A 16,682-nucleotide genomic window follows, 5' to 3' on the forward strand; every position below is an offset into this window, starting at 1 on the left:
TCTCTCTCTCAGAAAAATAAGAATAATGATGATATACTTGACTGGATAATGAAGAGCTTTTGTCTATCACATAAATGTCTTTCAGAAATGGAGAGTTTTTGCTGAAGCTTAAGTAGAGAGCAGAGAAAAGCACCATACCAGTCCCATGTCCAAATGGCCTGCAATAAGTGGAAACAGTTTAGTAAACTTAGAAACACTTCCTGGGAAACATAGGTTCTTTCTCTGCCATTTCAGGAGCCAAAGCAATTTACATGTTTCCTTCCAATTCTCCATTTAAATGTCATTCCATGCTCAAGAACCTCCCATGTCTCCCTATTGCCTATAGGATAGCTTTGTCAGAAATGCAAGACCCCGTGTCACCTAGCCATAAAGTACCTTTCCAACCTAAGCATGCATATTCCCTTCATCACTAAAAGTCAGCAAAATGCCTGATAGCAGAATATCTCATTTCCACCTCATCCCAGCTTAGTGCTCACTCTACAGATAGTAACTGTCATGGTTCCAGCCCTGGTTCCAACCTGGGATTCCGCCTCTAATTTATCAGTGTTCTCTCCACCTAGCAAGGGGAAAGCAGGCTGATGGAGAAATCTGATTGCCCTACAGGCCCATCGTCTTAGCACTGACCACACTAACTTTTTTAAAATATTGGTTTATTTATTTTGTGTTTGCGTGGGGGTGGGGGGAGCATGCATAGTGGTTGAAGAACAACTTTTCAGGGGTTGATTCTCTCCTTCCACCTTGTTTTTGAGGTAGGATCTCTCTTATTTTTGATGCTACATACCCGAGCTTCCAGCCAGTTCTCTTGTCCCTGCTGCTGCTCTTCCCATGAGTGACAAGATTACAGATGCATGTCACTACATTCAGCTTTTCACATGGGTTCCGGGGATCAAACTCGGGTCATCAAGTTTGCACAAGTGCTTTTACGGCCAGGCCATTGCATGCTGAGTCTGCCCTTCTTACCAACTTTCCCACCATTCTTTTTCTCCTCTGTCCCTCTTTACTGCTGAGTGTTTTGTACTCTTGAGGCAACATGGCTTAGTATTAAAACCTTAGGTAACCATCATGGATAAGGCCTGGGTTCAAATGCTGGTTCGACAACTTAGTAATTGAGTAATATGGGAAAGTTCTTTTTCTGTCTATGCCTTGGTTTTATACTAAAGTTATATTGGGGCCTAAAGGCCTGACTTCTGGGTATAAAATGCTGAGGACCACACGTAGCACACCGTAGTCACTAAAGCATGCTGACTACCATTTTCTGGGAATATTGTCTGATGTTATCTACCTTAAATGAAAGTTTTCTATGATGTTTCAAAGTTCTTTTAAACAAACTGCTTCTGTTTATTCTATAATATCTATTTACTTAAGTGAGGGTATGTTTGGGCTTGTTTTTCCAGGTCCTCCACATTTCTGGCAACCTTCTAGGATTCTGTGAACAACCTGGAGGAGTGAGGCAGCCTATATATGAATCCTCTCCAACCCAGCTACTCAGTCCTATTCCTCTAAACAAACCAATGCCCAGCTACCCTCCGCTACTAATTGAAGCCCTCCCCAACCTCAGGGCCCAAGTCTGGTCTGACACTCTGCCTTCCTGAATCTGTGAGTCTCTACAGCCCGTTGTACCTCCAGAGCCCCCTCAGTGTTCAAATGATCTGACTCTCCCTTCACCCAAGCTATAGTTCTGAAGTAGAAACCTGTTCTTCATATCTTCACATGGCTTTGTACAGTCCCTATGAACAAAGTTGATGCCCGATAGTCTTGTGCTGATCACAGTCCTCCTGCCTCAGTCTCTGTAGTGCTGGGATTATAAGCATGTCTGGCCTGATTTCATTTCTTTTTTTTAATTTTAGTTATTTTTATTTTATGTGTATGATTGTTATGCCTCCATGTACGTTAAGTATACCTATGTCGTGCAGTGCCTGCAGAGGACTGAAGAGGCCATCAGATCCTTGGAATTGGAATTATGTATAGTTGTTAACCTCCATGTGAGTGCTGGGATTCAAACCCAAGTCCTCTGCAAGAACAGCCAGCACTCTTAACTGCTGAGCCATCTCTCCAGCTCCTGATTTCATTCCTTAAGAAGGGGAAGAACCAGGCATAGTGGTGCATGCCTGTAATCCCAGCACTTGGGAGGCTGAAGAACCACTGCAAGCTGCAGCTAACCTGGGCTTCATGGTGGGTTTCAGGCCAGCCCAGTTGCAGGAGAGCCTGTCTCAGAAAAACAAAAAATAACAAAGGGGGAACTGGTGCTATGCCATTTCCCTTCATCGATCTTAACAAGATCCTACCATCTAGATCTAGAATGAAGAGGAAACCTAAAAAGCATGTAAGATGCCAAACCTAAGCATAACCTCAAGAGTGAGGAGTGCCTCCCCCAGAGAGGGCTTTTACACGTATAAATGCCGTACTATTCCACCAAAGAGTTTAAATCAAATTAATGAGGACTATCAGTCTTGGCAGGGGCTCACTAGCCAAGTCACAGAGCTTCAAGTCACTGAAGATTGATCAACAAGAAACCATCAGGGAAGGCCCTGCTTCCAGCACCCTGGAAGGTCCGTGGGTCTAAGTTCAAGCTTTTATAAAGTCTCCTTTACTAAAACCATCCAGATTTAAGAGTAACACTACAGAAAGTTCCAGGCCAGGTTTCAACTGGAAAAAGATCAGTTCAGCCTGTCACATCAAATAGTTACTGTCCAGTTGACTTCCTCTACGGTCTCTTATTTGCTTAAATGTCCCCAGTGTACAGGGTTATAAAATTTTCCTGGATAAAAACCCTACAATTCATTAGTTTTTCTCATATCCTCCATTCCCTACTCATTTTCCAGTAATTTTCTGAAGTGATCTATGTTTGCAAAAGACAGTGAGCTCACCACCTCCTGGGCAATGTGTGGCTTAATGTGCAAGCTGGTAGAATGCCTGCATCTTTAACTTACATTCAAGAACCTCTCTCCTGGTGAATTGCAAGTTGGTTTTCATTGCTATAGAAAGAGTCAAGTAGGAAAGGATTTGTCAAGTGGGCCTTACCTGAACATGTTTTCTTATCTGCATTCAGAGTGTAGCCTTCAAAGCATTCACAATGGTAGGACCCAGTTCTGTCATTCACACAAATGTGCTGGCAACCATGTGTACCCAAAGCACATTTGTCCTGAGCTGTCAGACAAAAGTTCAAGAGAACAAAATTAAAAATGAAAGAGTCTTTTATTAGCCACAGATAGAAACCTGCCTATCAACAGCAAGGAACACATAAGAGGAAAACTGACTGGAGGCTATCAAAGCTGTGAGCATTATTTGCTCTAACTAGAAGCTGGCTGAGTTAATACAATCCTATGTGCATGATAATTATTCTCCAACATTGCTTAATTCCTTTGTCAACATAGCCAGTACTGGGTCTTTTAAAATTGAAGAATCTCATAAACAGTGCATTCCTTTCAGTTGTACTGTACCTATCCCAACCCAGAAAGAAACCAACAGTTATTCAGCTAATTACACTTGATCTAGAAGGGAAAAAAAAGAATTAGAATTTGAAGAAATTGTACTTTATCATTCTCCTGCTTCAGAAATGAGATAAGTGAACCCCTGGAAGACCAGCTGATTCCAGGCAGCATCAGAACACAAGGCCCAACTCTATTCAATGCACTTACTTGTGAGAGATAGATGATAGATGATAGATGATAGATGATAGATGATAGATGATAGATGATAGATAGGGAAGGAGAGACAGCTCAAGAGTTAAAGGCTCACAATCAAAACATCAAGATGATAGATAGATAGATAGATAGATAGATAGATAGATAGATAGATGATAGGCAGATGATAGATGATAGATGATAGATGATAGATAGATAGATGATAGAAGATAGATAGATGATAGACAGACAGACAGACAGACAGACAGACATAGGGGAAAGAGAAATAGACAGAGGCAGTGATGATGGAGAAAGAAGGGGAGAAAGGCAGAGAAAGAGATAAAGAGAGAGAAGAAGAGAGAGAAAGAAAAACAGAGAGAGGGAGACAGAGGCAGAAGAGACAGAAACTGTCAGAGAGAGAGGGAAAGATGGATGGGTAGATAGATGTAGATGATAGATCGATAAATAGGTGATAAATAGATAGATATGATACATAGATAGATGATAGATATAGATGATTCATAGAAAGACAGGTAGATAGATGATAGAAAAACCACACATACTATATATATATATATATATATATATATGGATTTGGAGGGTCTTGCTATGTAGCCCAGGATGGCACAAAACATGATCTTAAGCCTCTTAGGTGCTAGAATTTTAGAAGTGTACCACCACACCCAGAAAGAAAGGAAGAGACTTGTACTGACTGTAACCCAGGTTGACCTGGAATTTATAGTAACCCTCTTGTCTCTGTCTCCCAAATTCTGGAATTACAGCCATAAGCCACCATGCCCAGCTTTATACTAATTTTTTTTGCTTTTAACCTTTCCATTTTGGGATCATTTCAGATTTTTGAAAAGCTTACTTCATCTATTCCCCAAATGCTAGCACCCTTAATAACTCTAGTATGCTTAGCATTGATAGAGTATTATTTGCTAATCTACACACTTCATTCAAATTTTTTCAATTCTCATAATGTTCGTTTTCTGGTCCAGGATCCAATCCAAGATCCCATATTACATTAAGTTGCCGTGTCTTCTTAGTCTCTTCCAGTCTGAGAAATTTCCTCAATCTGTCTTTGTTTTTATGGCCTTGACACATTTTTAAAAGACTGTAAAATTTTGTGAACTAAGAACCTCTCCCCCCTTTGAGTCTGTCTGATGTCTCCTCATTATTCTGAATTTTTAGCAAGAACAGCACAGATGTGCTGTCATGTCAAATGATGTTGTCACTAAGGACATCTCTGATGTTTTCATTGATTTCTTTCATTATTTGGTTAAGGTAGTGTCCGCCAGGTTTCTCCACTTCAAAGTTACTGTGCTACCCTTCTGTTGGGTTTGGGGGGAGTTTCCCTGCCAATGCATGCATGTTGGCTTGGTTTTTTGAGTCAGGGTTTCATGTTATCCAGAATGACCTTGAACTCACTATGTAGCTGAAGATTACTCATGATCCTTCTGCTTCTACCTGCCAATCATGTTTTCCTTTGCAAGCAGTAGGTGTCTTTTGGGGTGTTATTTGATACGAACTTACTAAACTGTCTAGCATTTTGGAAGGACTGAGTTCCAAGAGAAATGAGCCACACATTTACACATGCAGTACATCCACATTGCCATTTCTGATTTTTTCAAATAAAACTGAGAAATGGAAAATCCCAGAGTGGCAAGGGAGGAAAATTGGGCTGATTCCTAGCCATATGCCCTCCTTTGCCAACACTGGGAAGGCAGCTAGCCCACTCACCTGCACAGGTTTTCCTGTCTGCATTCAAGGTGTAACCTTCATAGCACTCGCAGTGGTAAGAGTCAGTTCTGTCATTCACACATATCTGTTCACACCCATGAGTGCCAAGGGCACACTTATCAATAGCTGTCAAAAGATGAGCATGATGAATGGGAATGCACGGAAGGAAGGTGTAAACAGATCGGTATCATCAGCCACATTAACACACATACAAGAGTGTGCAGAATTAATGGGGGAGGTAGGGACAGAAAAGGACACTGATGGAATTCGGAGCCCACTTTCTACTCTTGGTGCCTTCACCAACAGACCTAGTGATATAGGTAAGCCTCTTTCCCTACCTTGCATCTCAATTTCATTATTTATAAAATGAATAGTTTGAACTAAGTGATCTCTGTTTTCTTCTTTACAAAAGCTCTTCATGATTGAAAAAGAGAAGAATATAATTATTCTTCATTAACTCTATGTGATATTTAATAGCCAGGAAGCAGGGTTAGTAGTATTTTCCTCTATCTCTAGAGTCCATGAGCATGGATTGTCATAGAGAGGGGAAGGATGTGTATATCTAATGAAATAAAACCCAGGAAAAATGCCAAATCTTTAAAAGAATCAAGGGTTCAGGATCTCTTTTTTCTTGCCTCTTCTTTTATCATGCTTTTCTTTTATAATAGTAACAAAGGGAAAACACAAGAATAGTAGCAAGGGCTCTCTCTAAGTGATCATCCCACAGAGATAGCTACAAATTCATGTTATGACTGCCGCATTCACAGTAGCCCGGAAATGAGCCAAGCTAGATGTCCATCAGCAGATGAATGGATAAAGAAAATGTACACATACACAATGGGATTTTATGAAGCCACAAAGAAAACTGAAATCGTGATATTTGCAAGAAAATGTATGCAACTGGAAATTACTGTTAAATGAGAAAAGGCAGGCTCAGAAAGGCACTGCATGTTTTCTCTCATACGAGAAACCTAAATTTTAAATTGTTTGTGTTTGTGTGTATGTGTTTGTGCATCACAAAACTAGAACAGGATTATAAAACAGGAGGAAGAGATCTTAAGGGAGGTGGGAAGTAGAGGATAATGCAGTACATGCAATAGGAAAGCAAAAGGGGGCATCAAAGTACAGAAAGAAAGGGAACCAGCTGAAGGGGGAGAGAGGACACTGGGGATGGCAGCAGGGGAAAGGAAAAAATGAGAACTACATATAATGACATATATGAAGATGCCATGATGAAACCCATTGCTTTGTACACTAAAATTAATTTTTTTTTAAAAAAAAGGGGGGGTTAGTAAGAAGGCCTGTGCTAGGCTGCTTTGAGTACCTGCCCACTTTTCTCCTGTGTTCCTTGTCAAGGAAAACTGTTGATAAGCAGCAGTAAACTAGCCAAAAGGCACTCAGGAGAAAAGGGGTTGGAATCAAAGACTAAGGCAAGCCCTATCCTTGGAAAACAGCATTCCCCACCACCCCCACCCCCGCCAAGAACAACTCCTAGTCAGCCACCATCCCCTGAACAGACCTCACCTGAACATGTTTTCTTGTCGGCATTCAAGGTATACCCCTGGCTGCACTCACAGTGGTGCCTGCCGTCCCCATCACTGATACACACATGCTGACACTGGTGTGTTCCCAACACACAAGGGTCCAGAGCTGAGCAAAGAGCAAGCACAGAGGTGATGTCAATGCATAAGAACCACTTCAGACACTTCCATTCTGAAAGATACTACTTGCCACGTTCCCTTCTGATTCTATCTTGATTTCACTATAGAAAAATTGGAGACTTCTTTTCTGCCTGTGGTTTATTAGATATTTGACTAGAGGTATTTCAACTTTTGAATTGTAGATCTTGCCATATTCCTTCTCAAAGGAGAAAGGGAGCTTTCATTTTGGAGCTGTGAAATCAAACATTTCCATGGGCCATGCACCTTGGCATTTTGTTTGGCTGATTCATTTACCCATGAAATAGATTCTTGCTTCTCAGCCATAACAGACATGGAGAACAGTCACGTACTGCCTGGAGTGCTGTAAGCTAGAAGTCCCATTGGAGCTAAAATCTGCCTTCCAACAGTTCCGTATTTTATGCCGAGATGGAATTCACACACAAGCATGCCTCTTGGCCTGGGCTGACTAACTCACACTCGGGCCTTGAGACATGCTTGAGCATGCAAGTGGTGGGAGGCAATCCAGTCAACAGCCTTCTGCATGTGCTTCAGCCCAGATATCTACTTGGCTTCCTAGTAGCTACAAAGACAATAGATTCATGTTCTAAATACAAATGGGCAAAAAGAAAAGCATGAGATTGTATCAGCCGAGTTGCATCTCCATCCTTTTGCTTCAGAAACCGTTTATCTCACTGGATTGGTTTTCTTTTCCCTACTGGCATGTTTTGAAAGACGAATCAATTAATTTAGTCATTTCTACAAAACCAAAGAGGCCTGTGGAGGAGGCTGGCACTCCTGTGGCAGGTAACCCCTCCTCCATTGCCCTTGGCAACAAGACAAGGCTAATATTTTCCCAAGGAGGGCCTTTGCATCAAATGATCTTTCCAGCCTGTAGACTACAAGCTGCCCCTCAGTCTTTTTCCATAGAGAGGACATTCTCCCTCCACCCTCAGAACAAGCAGGTCTTTTGTAAGAGAGGGAAAAGATTGCCACGTACTACTTGTTACCTTACAGCCTTTGAGCCCACCCCCAGGTGCTAACTTTAAGACACAGCTTCACCACAGACCTATGTCCCGACAGAACAGCTCTCACCCACAGCTTGAAGAGTTTTTTTCTGGGAGAAAGAAAGCCACTTTCTTTCTAGAACCCAATAAATGCCAAATAGGTGCCACCATAGCCAAAGATGTTTTATGAAACCCAGTGTCCCGGGGCAGGAATCCAGCCAGGTCTGACTGTGATGAGGCCAAGACTTCATCTCCCATTTCCCCATTGAGTAGTGAATGCTGGGTTCCACATCAATTTAGATATTTATAATTGTAGTTACTGAGTCTCACTTGTCTGACTCCATACCTTCAAAATAGTACTCGAGGACTAGGAGGAGCTTTAACTTTGTATTCACTGATCAATAGATGTATATTGAATGAGAAAACATGGAATAAATCTTATGGCAGAAAAGTATCTGTTTGGAAATTCACTTAAACTAAAAAGGCATGTCCACTTGCTTCAACAATTCCAGAGAGGGCTTCAAAAGATAATCTTCAAATGATTTTTTAAAATTACTCCCAGGCTAGAGAGATGGCTCAGCAGTTAAGAACACTGGTTGTTGTTCCAGAAGACCCGAGTTTGAATCCCAGCACCCACATGGCAGCTAATGACTGTCCGTAACTTCAGTTCCAGGGGATCCGACAGCTTCTTCTGTCCTCCACAGCACTGCACGGCATGGGTGCACTTATCTACATGCAGGCAATACATGCATACATGTGAAAATAATAAATAAATAAACGTTTTTAAAATAAATAAATAAAAATTAAAATTACTCCCATAAATCATAATTTTATTTTTAAAAGTTTTTTATAGCTTGTTTGATTGCTTGCTTAAGATAGGGCATCATGTTGCCCAGACTAACCTCAAACTCAAGGCTGACCTTGAACTGTTAATACTCCTGCCTTTACCTCTCAAGTGCTGGGATTGCAGACCTGTGCCACATCACCCAGCTCACAAATCATAATCCTGATGAGTAAAAAACAGCTCTAGCACTGAATAGATTCATACTGATGCATCTAGTTAATTCATGTAAAAAATTCTAGTGAAATTAGCATGCTCATATTCAAACTCCATCATAAAGGAAGAAAGCAGGAGCGTGACAGAATGATTTGTCTTCAATCTGTTTCTTGTGTCTCTAAGTGAGTCAGAAAATTCAATCCTTCTGGTATCTAATCCAATTATTCCACCAGAGAGAGAGAGCTTAATCTGAAAATGAGTGCTGACTAAATGCATACTGACAGTGACACTGGAATACAGCCCATTGAGCCTCCAAGGGTAGAGCTGCGCCAGCTTCTCAGGAGAACAAGAAGGGCTCTGTTCAATCAAGAGATGTAAAGCTAAGGAAAATATCAGGAGAGGCAGGGAGAATGTGGTGGTGGGAAGAGGGAACTAGAGAGGTGTCTTGAGTTTTGGTGTTTGGGAGTTTGGGGTTTTATTTCAGATCCCATCAGGGAACAGCAGGATTATTTATCCTGGTTATTTTCAGAACTTCACATTTCTAATGCAAACATGAAGGTTTTATGAGCAAACCGAGTTATATATAATGCAGCTTTATATTTCTAAACCAATACCATGTGTTTGGGTTGGTAAAAGACACCAAAAAGACATTGCACATATTTAAGTTTTCCATAAAATTTCCACCAAAAAAATTTAATAAACTTCTTTTCAGGGACCTAGAGAGATGATTCAATGGTTAAGAGCATTTGCTGCTCTTGCAGAAGACCTAAGTTTGGTTCCTGGCACCCATATGGGGTGGTTCACAGCTGCTAGAACTTCAGCTACAGCCTCAGCCAGCACTCCCACTCATATGCACACGCACACACACACGCACACACGCACACATTCATGCACACAATTTAAAATAAAATAAAGCCTTTAAAAAAAAGTGACCAGGTTTGGTTTCCAGCACTCACATGACAGCTAACAACTGTTCATATATATCCTGAGTATCTGATACCCTCTTCTAGTCTCCATGAGCATCACACAACATGGGTTGCACTTACATACATGTGAGCAAGACACTCATATACATAAAAAATAAATAATAAATAAAACAATTTTCCAGGTACATTGTGTGTGACCATAACATCCTTGCTAGTCGGAAGCAAAGACTTATCAACTTACCACAGAAGGTTTCCTGGAATCTGGAAGAGAGCCTCTCAATGACCCCATAGGTTTCCACATAGAACACGTGCTCCTCCAGGGGCTCGCTGGCCATCGTCTTCAAAGATTCCATGTCTGCCCGGTCCACACCCACAGCGTATAGCTCAATGCCAGATGCCCGGGCCTGTGCAGCCACTTCATCCACCTGGTCCTGGGGCCTCCCATCTGTCACAATGATAGCCACCTTGGGGATGCTGGATGTGGGTCCCCGAGCTCCCGCCTCCACAGTGAAGGCTTCCTCTATCGCTGTCTGGATAGCCAGACCTGACATGGTGCCTGTTGACAAGGGTGTGATCCGTGCCACAGCCTGTTTCAGGGCCTGCTTCTCTGAATATGTGTTGAGCTGGAATTCAATCTTCACGGTGCTGGCATAGTTCACCAAAGCCACCCTCGTGTCAGCAGCCCCAATGTCCAGAGTATCAATGATTCGGGAGACAAAGGTTTTCACTTTGGTGAATTCTAATGGCCGTACACTACGAGAACTGTCAATGATAAACACCAAGTCCAAAGGCCTGCTCTTACAAACACCTGCAAAGAGTATGGGGAAAAGAAAAGGCCAAGAAATGGTCAGACCATGACCAGAAATGAAACAATCCTCCCTCCCATGAAACTCTGAGATTCTGGGAAGCCAGGCCCAGCACTACCACTGCCTGTTTCCTTCCTGAAGACCATCTTCCCTCTGGGTGCTGAAAAAACCCAAGCTTTCAGAATCCTCCAGTGAAAATTCACATGGATGCGCAAGTCTTCCCCAAATATTCACCTATAGGGTATCTGAGGCCCAAATTTTGCTTGGAGACATCCCACTGTTAAAAGTTTTGTTCCCAAGTTTCCTTGTAACTCCTAACAGTGGCTGGATCCCAGTCCTTTCTTGGCATTTGGCTATCTGAGGCACTGGGGCGATCACTTAATCAGACATATATGTCTATTGTACTTCCATCTTTGTGAAAATTTCTTCTTGTTTAAAGGAGCAGAGACCATGATCTGATACCTCTCCTACTTCTCCAAACTCTCTTGGCCACGTCTCTTTCATTTATTCACTTGTAGATTTTTTGAAGGCCTATATGCACGCAAATATGGCAAATAAGCAGATTCCCCACCCTCCAAGCACATCCTTTCTGCACAAAAGCACCCAGTGCACTCCAGTAACCCAACATATTTCAGTTGCCATTTATTCCTTCCTAGTCTTTCCTGTTTCTTCCAACCTAATTTGCCCACCCATCTCTCAGCCACTAAAATCAAGTCCATTGTCTGGACTAATAGGTAGAGAAACCAGTTATTACATTTCTTCAAGCCATTTTCTTCTTTCAAGCATGCATACATATACATGTATCACACACATGCACACACACACACATGCACACACACACACACACACACATACACACAATATGTGCACAATACAGCCCTAAGGAAATGAAGGCCTTGGGAGGCATCTGTCAGGGTTTCTTCTTTCCTAATAAAAGAACAGACCTTGCTGCTATTTTCTCAGTTAGGGAAAGGTAGATTAAAAGCACATCCTTAGCTGGGAGTGGTGGTGCCTGTTATAATTGCAGCACTTGGGAGGTTACAGAGGAAGAAAGAAAGTTCAAGACCAGCCTAGGATATATAGTGAGATGCTATCAGAAAAGCAAGTGAAATTAATTTTTTAAAAAAGTATTAGACTAAGTCTAAAGGCTTTGTCTGGATGGAACACTGATTTTTACCTCTGTGTAGTTGTTGGGGTTTGTGAAGTTTTTGTTGTTTTATTTCAGAACCATGTGCATGCTAGACAAGTTCTCTGCCACTGAGCTACATCTCCAATCCTGCAGTTTTATTTGTTTGTTTGTTTGTTTGTTTGTTTGTTTGAGACAGAGTCTCACTGTAGCCGAGGTTGGCCTCAAACTCACTACATAGCCAAGGATGGCCTTAAATTCAATATCCTTCAACCTCTATCTCCCAAGTACTTACTAGGATTACAGGCATGGACTACCACACGCAGTCCTTCAGTTTTGTTTTCAAAAAGCTGAATTTTATCCTCTTGATTTTATCTCAGCGCCTGGAAGTATTTATTAGGAAAATAACATTTTACTTTGAAAGGCACTGTAGGATACCAACACATGGATCCTGTGACTAGGAAGTAGGTTTGTTTGTCTGTTTTAAGATAGGGTCTCACTGTGTAGGCCTGACTGACCTGGAGCTTGCTTGAACTCACTGCCTATGCCTCACAAGTGCTATCACCATACCCTGCCAGAAGTTCCTTTTGTACCCATATGGCAGATGAGACACCTGAGATTCAGGAGGATCAAGAACTGAAAAGCCGTGGAGTTTGCTTGGCCTCCAGGAATCCTGTCTCCCAAGCTCCGGGGCCTTTCTAGTACATAGCTCCTCCTGCTGAGGCAACGTTTTCCACCAGGAAAAATCAACATTATTTCATGTGCCCAGCAAACGTCCTGCATATTGACTTTGAGCCACCACCCAAAATATGTCATATGTCATATATTTGGTTAAGTAGAAAGGAATTACAATCTCTCTCTTTTAAACACCTCCACAATTTTCTTTGAGATTCCTGAAGAGCAAAACCAGGGAAGAGGAATTATGTCAAAAATCCTACCTGGATGTGGGGGATTTTATGTATTTTTGTATGACTTGAATAAAGGAAAAAAGATCTTGGCACATGCCCTGTAACTGAATGCTTACACTAAACCCACGTGCTGTCCTTACAAATCATGTTATGTCCCTATAACTAAACATGCCTGATTCGGTCCTTCTCCACTTAGTCATTTACACTGAATCCTCTATTGGGGGAGTGGGAACTATGAGGTGTGATATGAAGAATACCCCCCTCAGATGTTCTGGTCCTGATACTAGGAACTTTCATATATGCTCCTAACTACGACAAGAGACTAAGATGTGAGATAGGCTCAATCTGCTGTTGCTGGCTTTGAAGAGGGACATGAGCCAAGGACTGTAGCATCCTCTAAGAAGCTGGAAAGGCCTGCAACTACTTCTCCCTGTGCCTCCCAAAGGGATAGAGAAGAAACCCTGTCAAACACTTTGATATTGGCCCAGAAGAGCAGCAGCAGCAACCTCTGACCTACAGAACTCTGAGACAATGCCATGTGTTGTTTTAAGCTTCTAAATTCATTGTCATCTATTACAGCAATAGAAAATTCATACAGGTGAGGCCACAATTAATTCCACGATCATGCAGCTCCTTTCTGATTCCTACTCCCCTGGCAAGGGCACCATTTTCTAATCTTACTCCCACATACTAGATAGATGGCAGTGATTTTATTCTCAAGAACAAAGAAAGTGAGGTTGGGGTGCTCAGTTTCTTGAGTATTATGTAGCAGGCATAAAGCCCTGGGTTCAATCCCCAGCTCTACATAAACCAGGCATGGTGGCACATGTTTATACCTGTAATCCTAGTACTAGAAGGTAGAAGCAAGAGAATGAGAAGTTCAAGGTCAACTACATGAAGTTCATCCTCAACTACATGTGAAGTTTGAAACCAGCCTGGGCTACATGAGACCCTGTGAAGGAGGGAGGGAGGGAGGGAGGGAGGGAGGGAGGGAGAGAAAGGAAGGAGAAAGAAGGAAGGAAGGAAGGAAGGAAGGAAGGAAGGAAGGAAGGAAGGAAGGAAGGAGAAGAGGGAGGGAAGGAGGAAGGTAGGGAAGGAAAGTGAAAAAAAAAGTGAACAGTCACCTAGATTTCTAGAATGTTGCCAGCCTTTGATAATCTCATCAGAACTAAAAGCCCATAGTAAACTAAGTGATTCCCTGTTGCTAAAGGGAAAATTTGGGGGAGTAGAATGTGCTATCAAGGGATTGCCAAGATCAGGTTTGGATGCCAGTCTGTAAAGGAACATGGTCACCTGGTGTAGAATCTAGCTTCCCTCTCTCAGTCTCATCTCCCAGAGAGGCTGGTGAATAGAAGTGAGTTCACTTCCAGAAAAGAGGCTTTTCCCCCATTCCTATCCTGAAGCAACCAGTTGGCTGGATTTAACCCCTGTGAGCCCTGATCCCTCCCACCTCAGTCGTGGCAAAACTCTGGCCATTCCAAATTTGGAATTTCAAATCATGAATGAATGATAGAAGAATTTCTTGAGCTGATTCTTAATATATCCAGCTAGTCACAGGAGGGGATAGACGATGCAAATCAGTCTGACACAGCATCACTGGTCAGGTAAGATGGGACATCTAGAACACGGTTCGCAGAAGCCTCTTTCAAGCAAAACTGGGACTGGAATTTTTGAAAATGAATAAAAAAAACCTTATATAAGCCACAAGAAACATGAAGAGCTTGTCAGCCTGTAACAGTTGTGAAAGCCCTTGCTTAGCTTCTTGGGGCTCTGAGTTTCACTCTAGACCCTGATGCTGATTTGCTGGGTCCCTTCACATTGCTAAGCCTTGGATTCCCAGGATGTGCTGGGGTGGGGGTGGGGGTCAGGTCAGATGCCTGTCAGTCTTATTCTAAGGAGCTTTGCTTTGCTTCAGGAACCAATTATTGGCCAGAAGGATAAATATAATTGATGGCCAAAGACTACACCTTGGGGCTTTGGAGATCTAAGAGTATAGGTTGGAGCACGGAACCAGAAAGACTCACACACTGAATCCAATACCAATGGAGAACTTCCAGAGACCCAAACTCTACTGAACCAGGAGATCAGGGCCAAGCAGATCTGAAAGGCTGCCATGCGGCACTCCTACAGGTGCCCTGTGCTCCTTACCCAAATCACAGGGCTGTTTGAGCTTCAGGAGACCCAGATGCTAGCACGGATAAACGCAAGGCCTCAGACACCGCCCACTCCCACCCCCCACCCCACCACCTCCCGCTTAACTGTCCTGCCCTCAGTTGTAGGGTAAGGTTGCTGGGAGAAGGATGCTTCTTCCGCACCTCGCCTAAGATGCAGGAACTTTTGGTGGATGCAGGACGCTCAGCTCCGCGTCCCCGCTCCATCCTCCCACCTCCAGCCCAGGCTCCCGCTCCTCCAGAGGAGCCTGTCCCTTGGGCTGAGCTCTGTCTCCCGCCCGCCCCACTGTACCTGCGCCGCGGGCTGGGCTGGAATCACTGCTGGGAGAGGGGCGGCGCCCAGGTCTGCCCCCAGGGCCACGGATCCCAAGCCTCTGGACGCTCGCGCCAGCCAACGGACCAGGGGCGGTGGGGGGCGGCAGCAACAGCAACGGCCAGAGCAGGAGCAGGAGTCCCGGGAGGTGGCGCGTGGGAACTGGGCGCGACATGATGGGCTCGGCGGACCTGCCGGGGTCTGTGGGTCGCGAGGTGGCCGAAGCTCTCGGGGTCAGGCATCGGCCTGGGTACCAGCAGAGGCTGCCGATTTAAAGATCCCGCTCCTGCGGCTCCGCCCCATCCCGCCCCCAGGTGGCCAGCGCCAGGCCCGCCGAGACCCACCCAAGGCCAACAAGAAGTGGTGTCTGCGCATTCCAGTGGCAGGAGAGGAATGTCTGGGGCGAGGCGGCCAGCAGCTGCAGTGGTCACCGTTCACCCCGGCCGGGTGGGCTCGGCCGGGTGCCTCCTGGCCTGCTGCCTCCTTGTAAAACCCATCTCAGCCGAGGGGCGCCTTGGGAGAGCCTCAGCCTGCTCGACCCTCCTGTGCCAGCCAGGTCTGTGCTCTAGGGTCTCAGCTGAGGAACCCTGAGTTCTCTCTGCCTGCCGCATCATGAGTCCGCTTCCAGATGGAACTGCTCACACAACACACCTTTGTCCAGCCAAGTATCCCAAATTTTGCTTGAAGTCATCTTTTTTAGAAAGAAAAGGCCTCAGAGATTCTAGTGCATGAATAGAAAACTTTCATCCCAGTTTCAAACATTCGTAAACATTTGAACTTATATTCCCAGGAATAGGAAATCAAACATATGTTTCTCTCAGTGGGCCTCTTGTTAACTAGAAGAACAGCCTGTACCTAACTAAAGACTTCAAAAAGCTCTTCTGCATCCCACTTCCTCCCTGGAACAGTGACCCCACAGGCAGCACAGGGCTGGAGACTGCCTAGGAGACCCCACACTCACAGTGGGACAGAAGATGCACAAATGATGTACTGTCTAAGGGAACGTGGTGGATTAGATTAGAGACCTTTGTGGAGTAGGTTTCTAAAAGCCAGGGTGGCTGGTCTAAGTCTTCAAACAGGCCACTGAGCATGAGTTCCAACAGATAAAATGCAGTCTTTCTGTTGACACTGTTGCCGTCTGTGGTGGTTTGAATAAGTGTCCCGCAGAGGCTCAAGTACTTGAACTGGTCAGTGGCAGAGCTGTTTGGGAAAAATCATGGTGGTGCAGCCTTGCTGAAGGAAGCATGTCACTGGGCTCCGGCTTTGGGAGTTCATAGCCTTATCCCACTTCACCTTCTCGGCTTAGTGTTTGTGGATGAAGATGGGAGCTCTCTGCATTTGGCTTCTGACACCATGTCTGCTTGCTGCCATTTTTGTAAAACCATGATGGACTCTTCTCTTTTA

The 16,682-nt window shown here is 43.9% G+C and overlaps 1 protein-coding gene across 2 annotated transcripts in view; it reads right to left on the reverse strand.

Moving 5' to 3' along the window:
- Positions 1 to 15,546, reverse strand: part of Matn3 (matrilin 3) — a 25,856-nt gene extending 10,310 nt beyond the window's left edge. Inside the window, exons 1-5 of one of the 2 annotated variants that reach the window (XM_029559204.1) lie at positions 15,258 to 15,546; positions 10,196 to 10,762; positions 6,891 to 7,016; positions 5,367 to 5,492; positions 3,022 to 3,147 (exon numbers count right to left, since the gene is read on the reverse strand). In XM_029559204.1, the coding sequence (XP_029415064.1) occupies positions 3,022 to 3,147; positions 5,367 to 5,492; positions 6,891 to 7,016; positions 10,196 to 10,762; positions 15,258 to 15,453 (1,141 nt within the window). In that variant the 5' untranslated portion in view covers positions 15,454 to 15,546. The remainder of the gene's footprint in view (positions 1 to 3,021; positions 3,148 to 5,366; positions 5,493 to 6,890; positions 7,017 to 10,195; positions 10,763 to 15,257) is intronic. The other variant, XM_029559205.1, reaches the window with a different exon arrangement.
- Positions 15,547 to 16,682: the final 1,136 nt, after the last annotated feature.

This window comes from Nannospalax galili, unplaced genomic scaffold (assembly GCF_000622305.1).
Source record: "Nannospalax galili isolate Female #2095 unplaced genomic scaffold, S.galili_v1.0 scaffold69, whole genome shotgun sequence".
NCBI lineage: Eukaryota > Metazoa > Chordata > Mammalia > Rodentia > Spalacidae > Nannospalax > Nannospalax galili.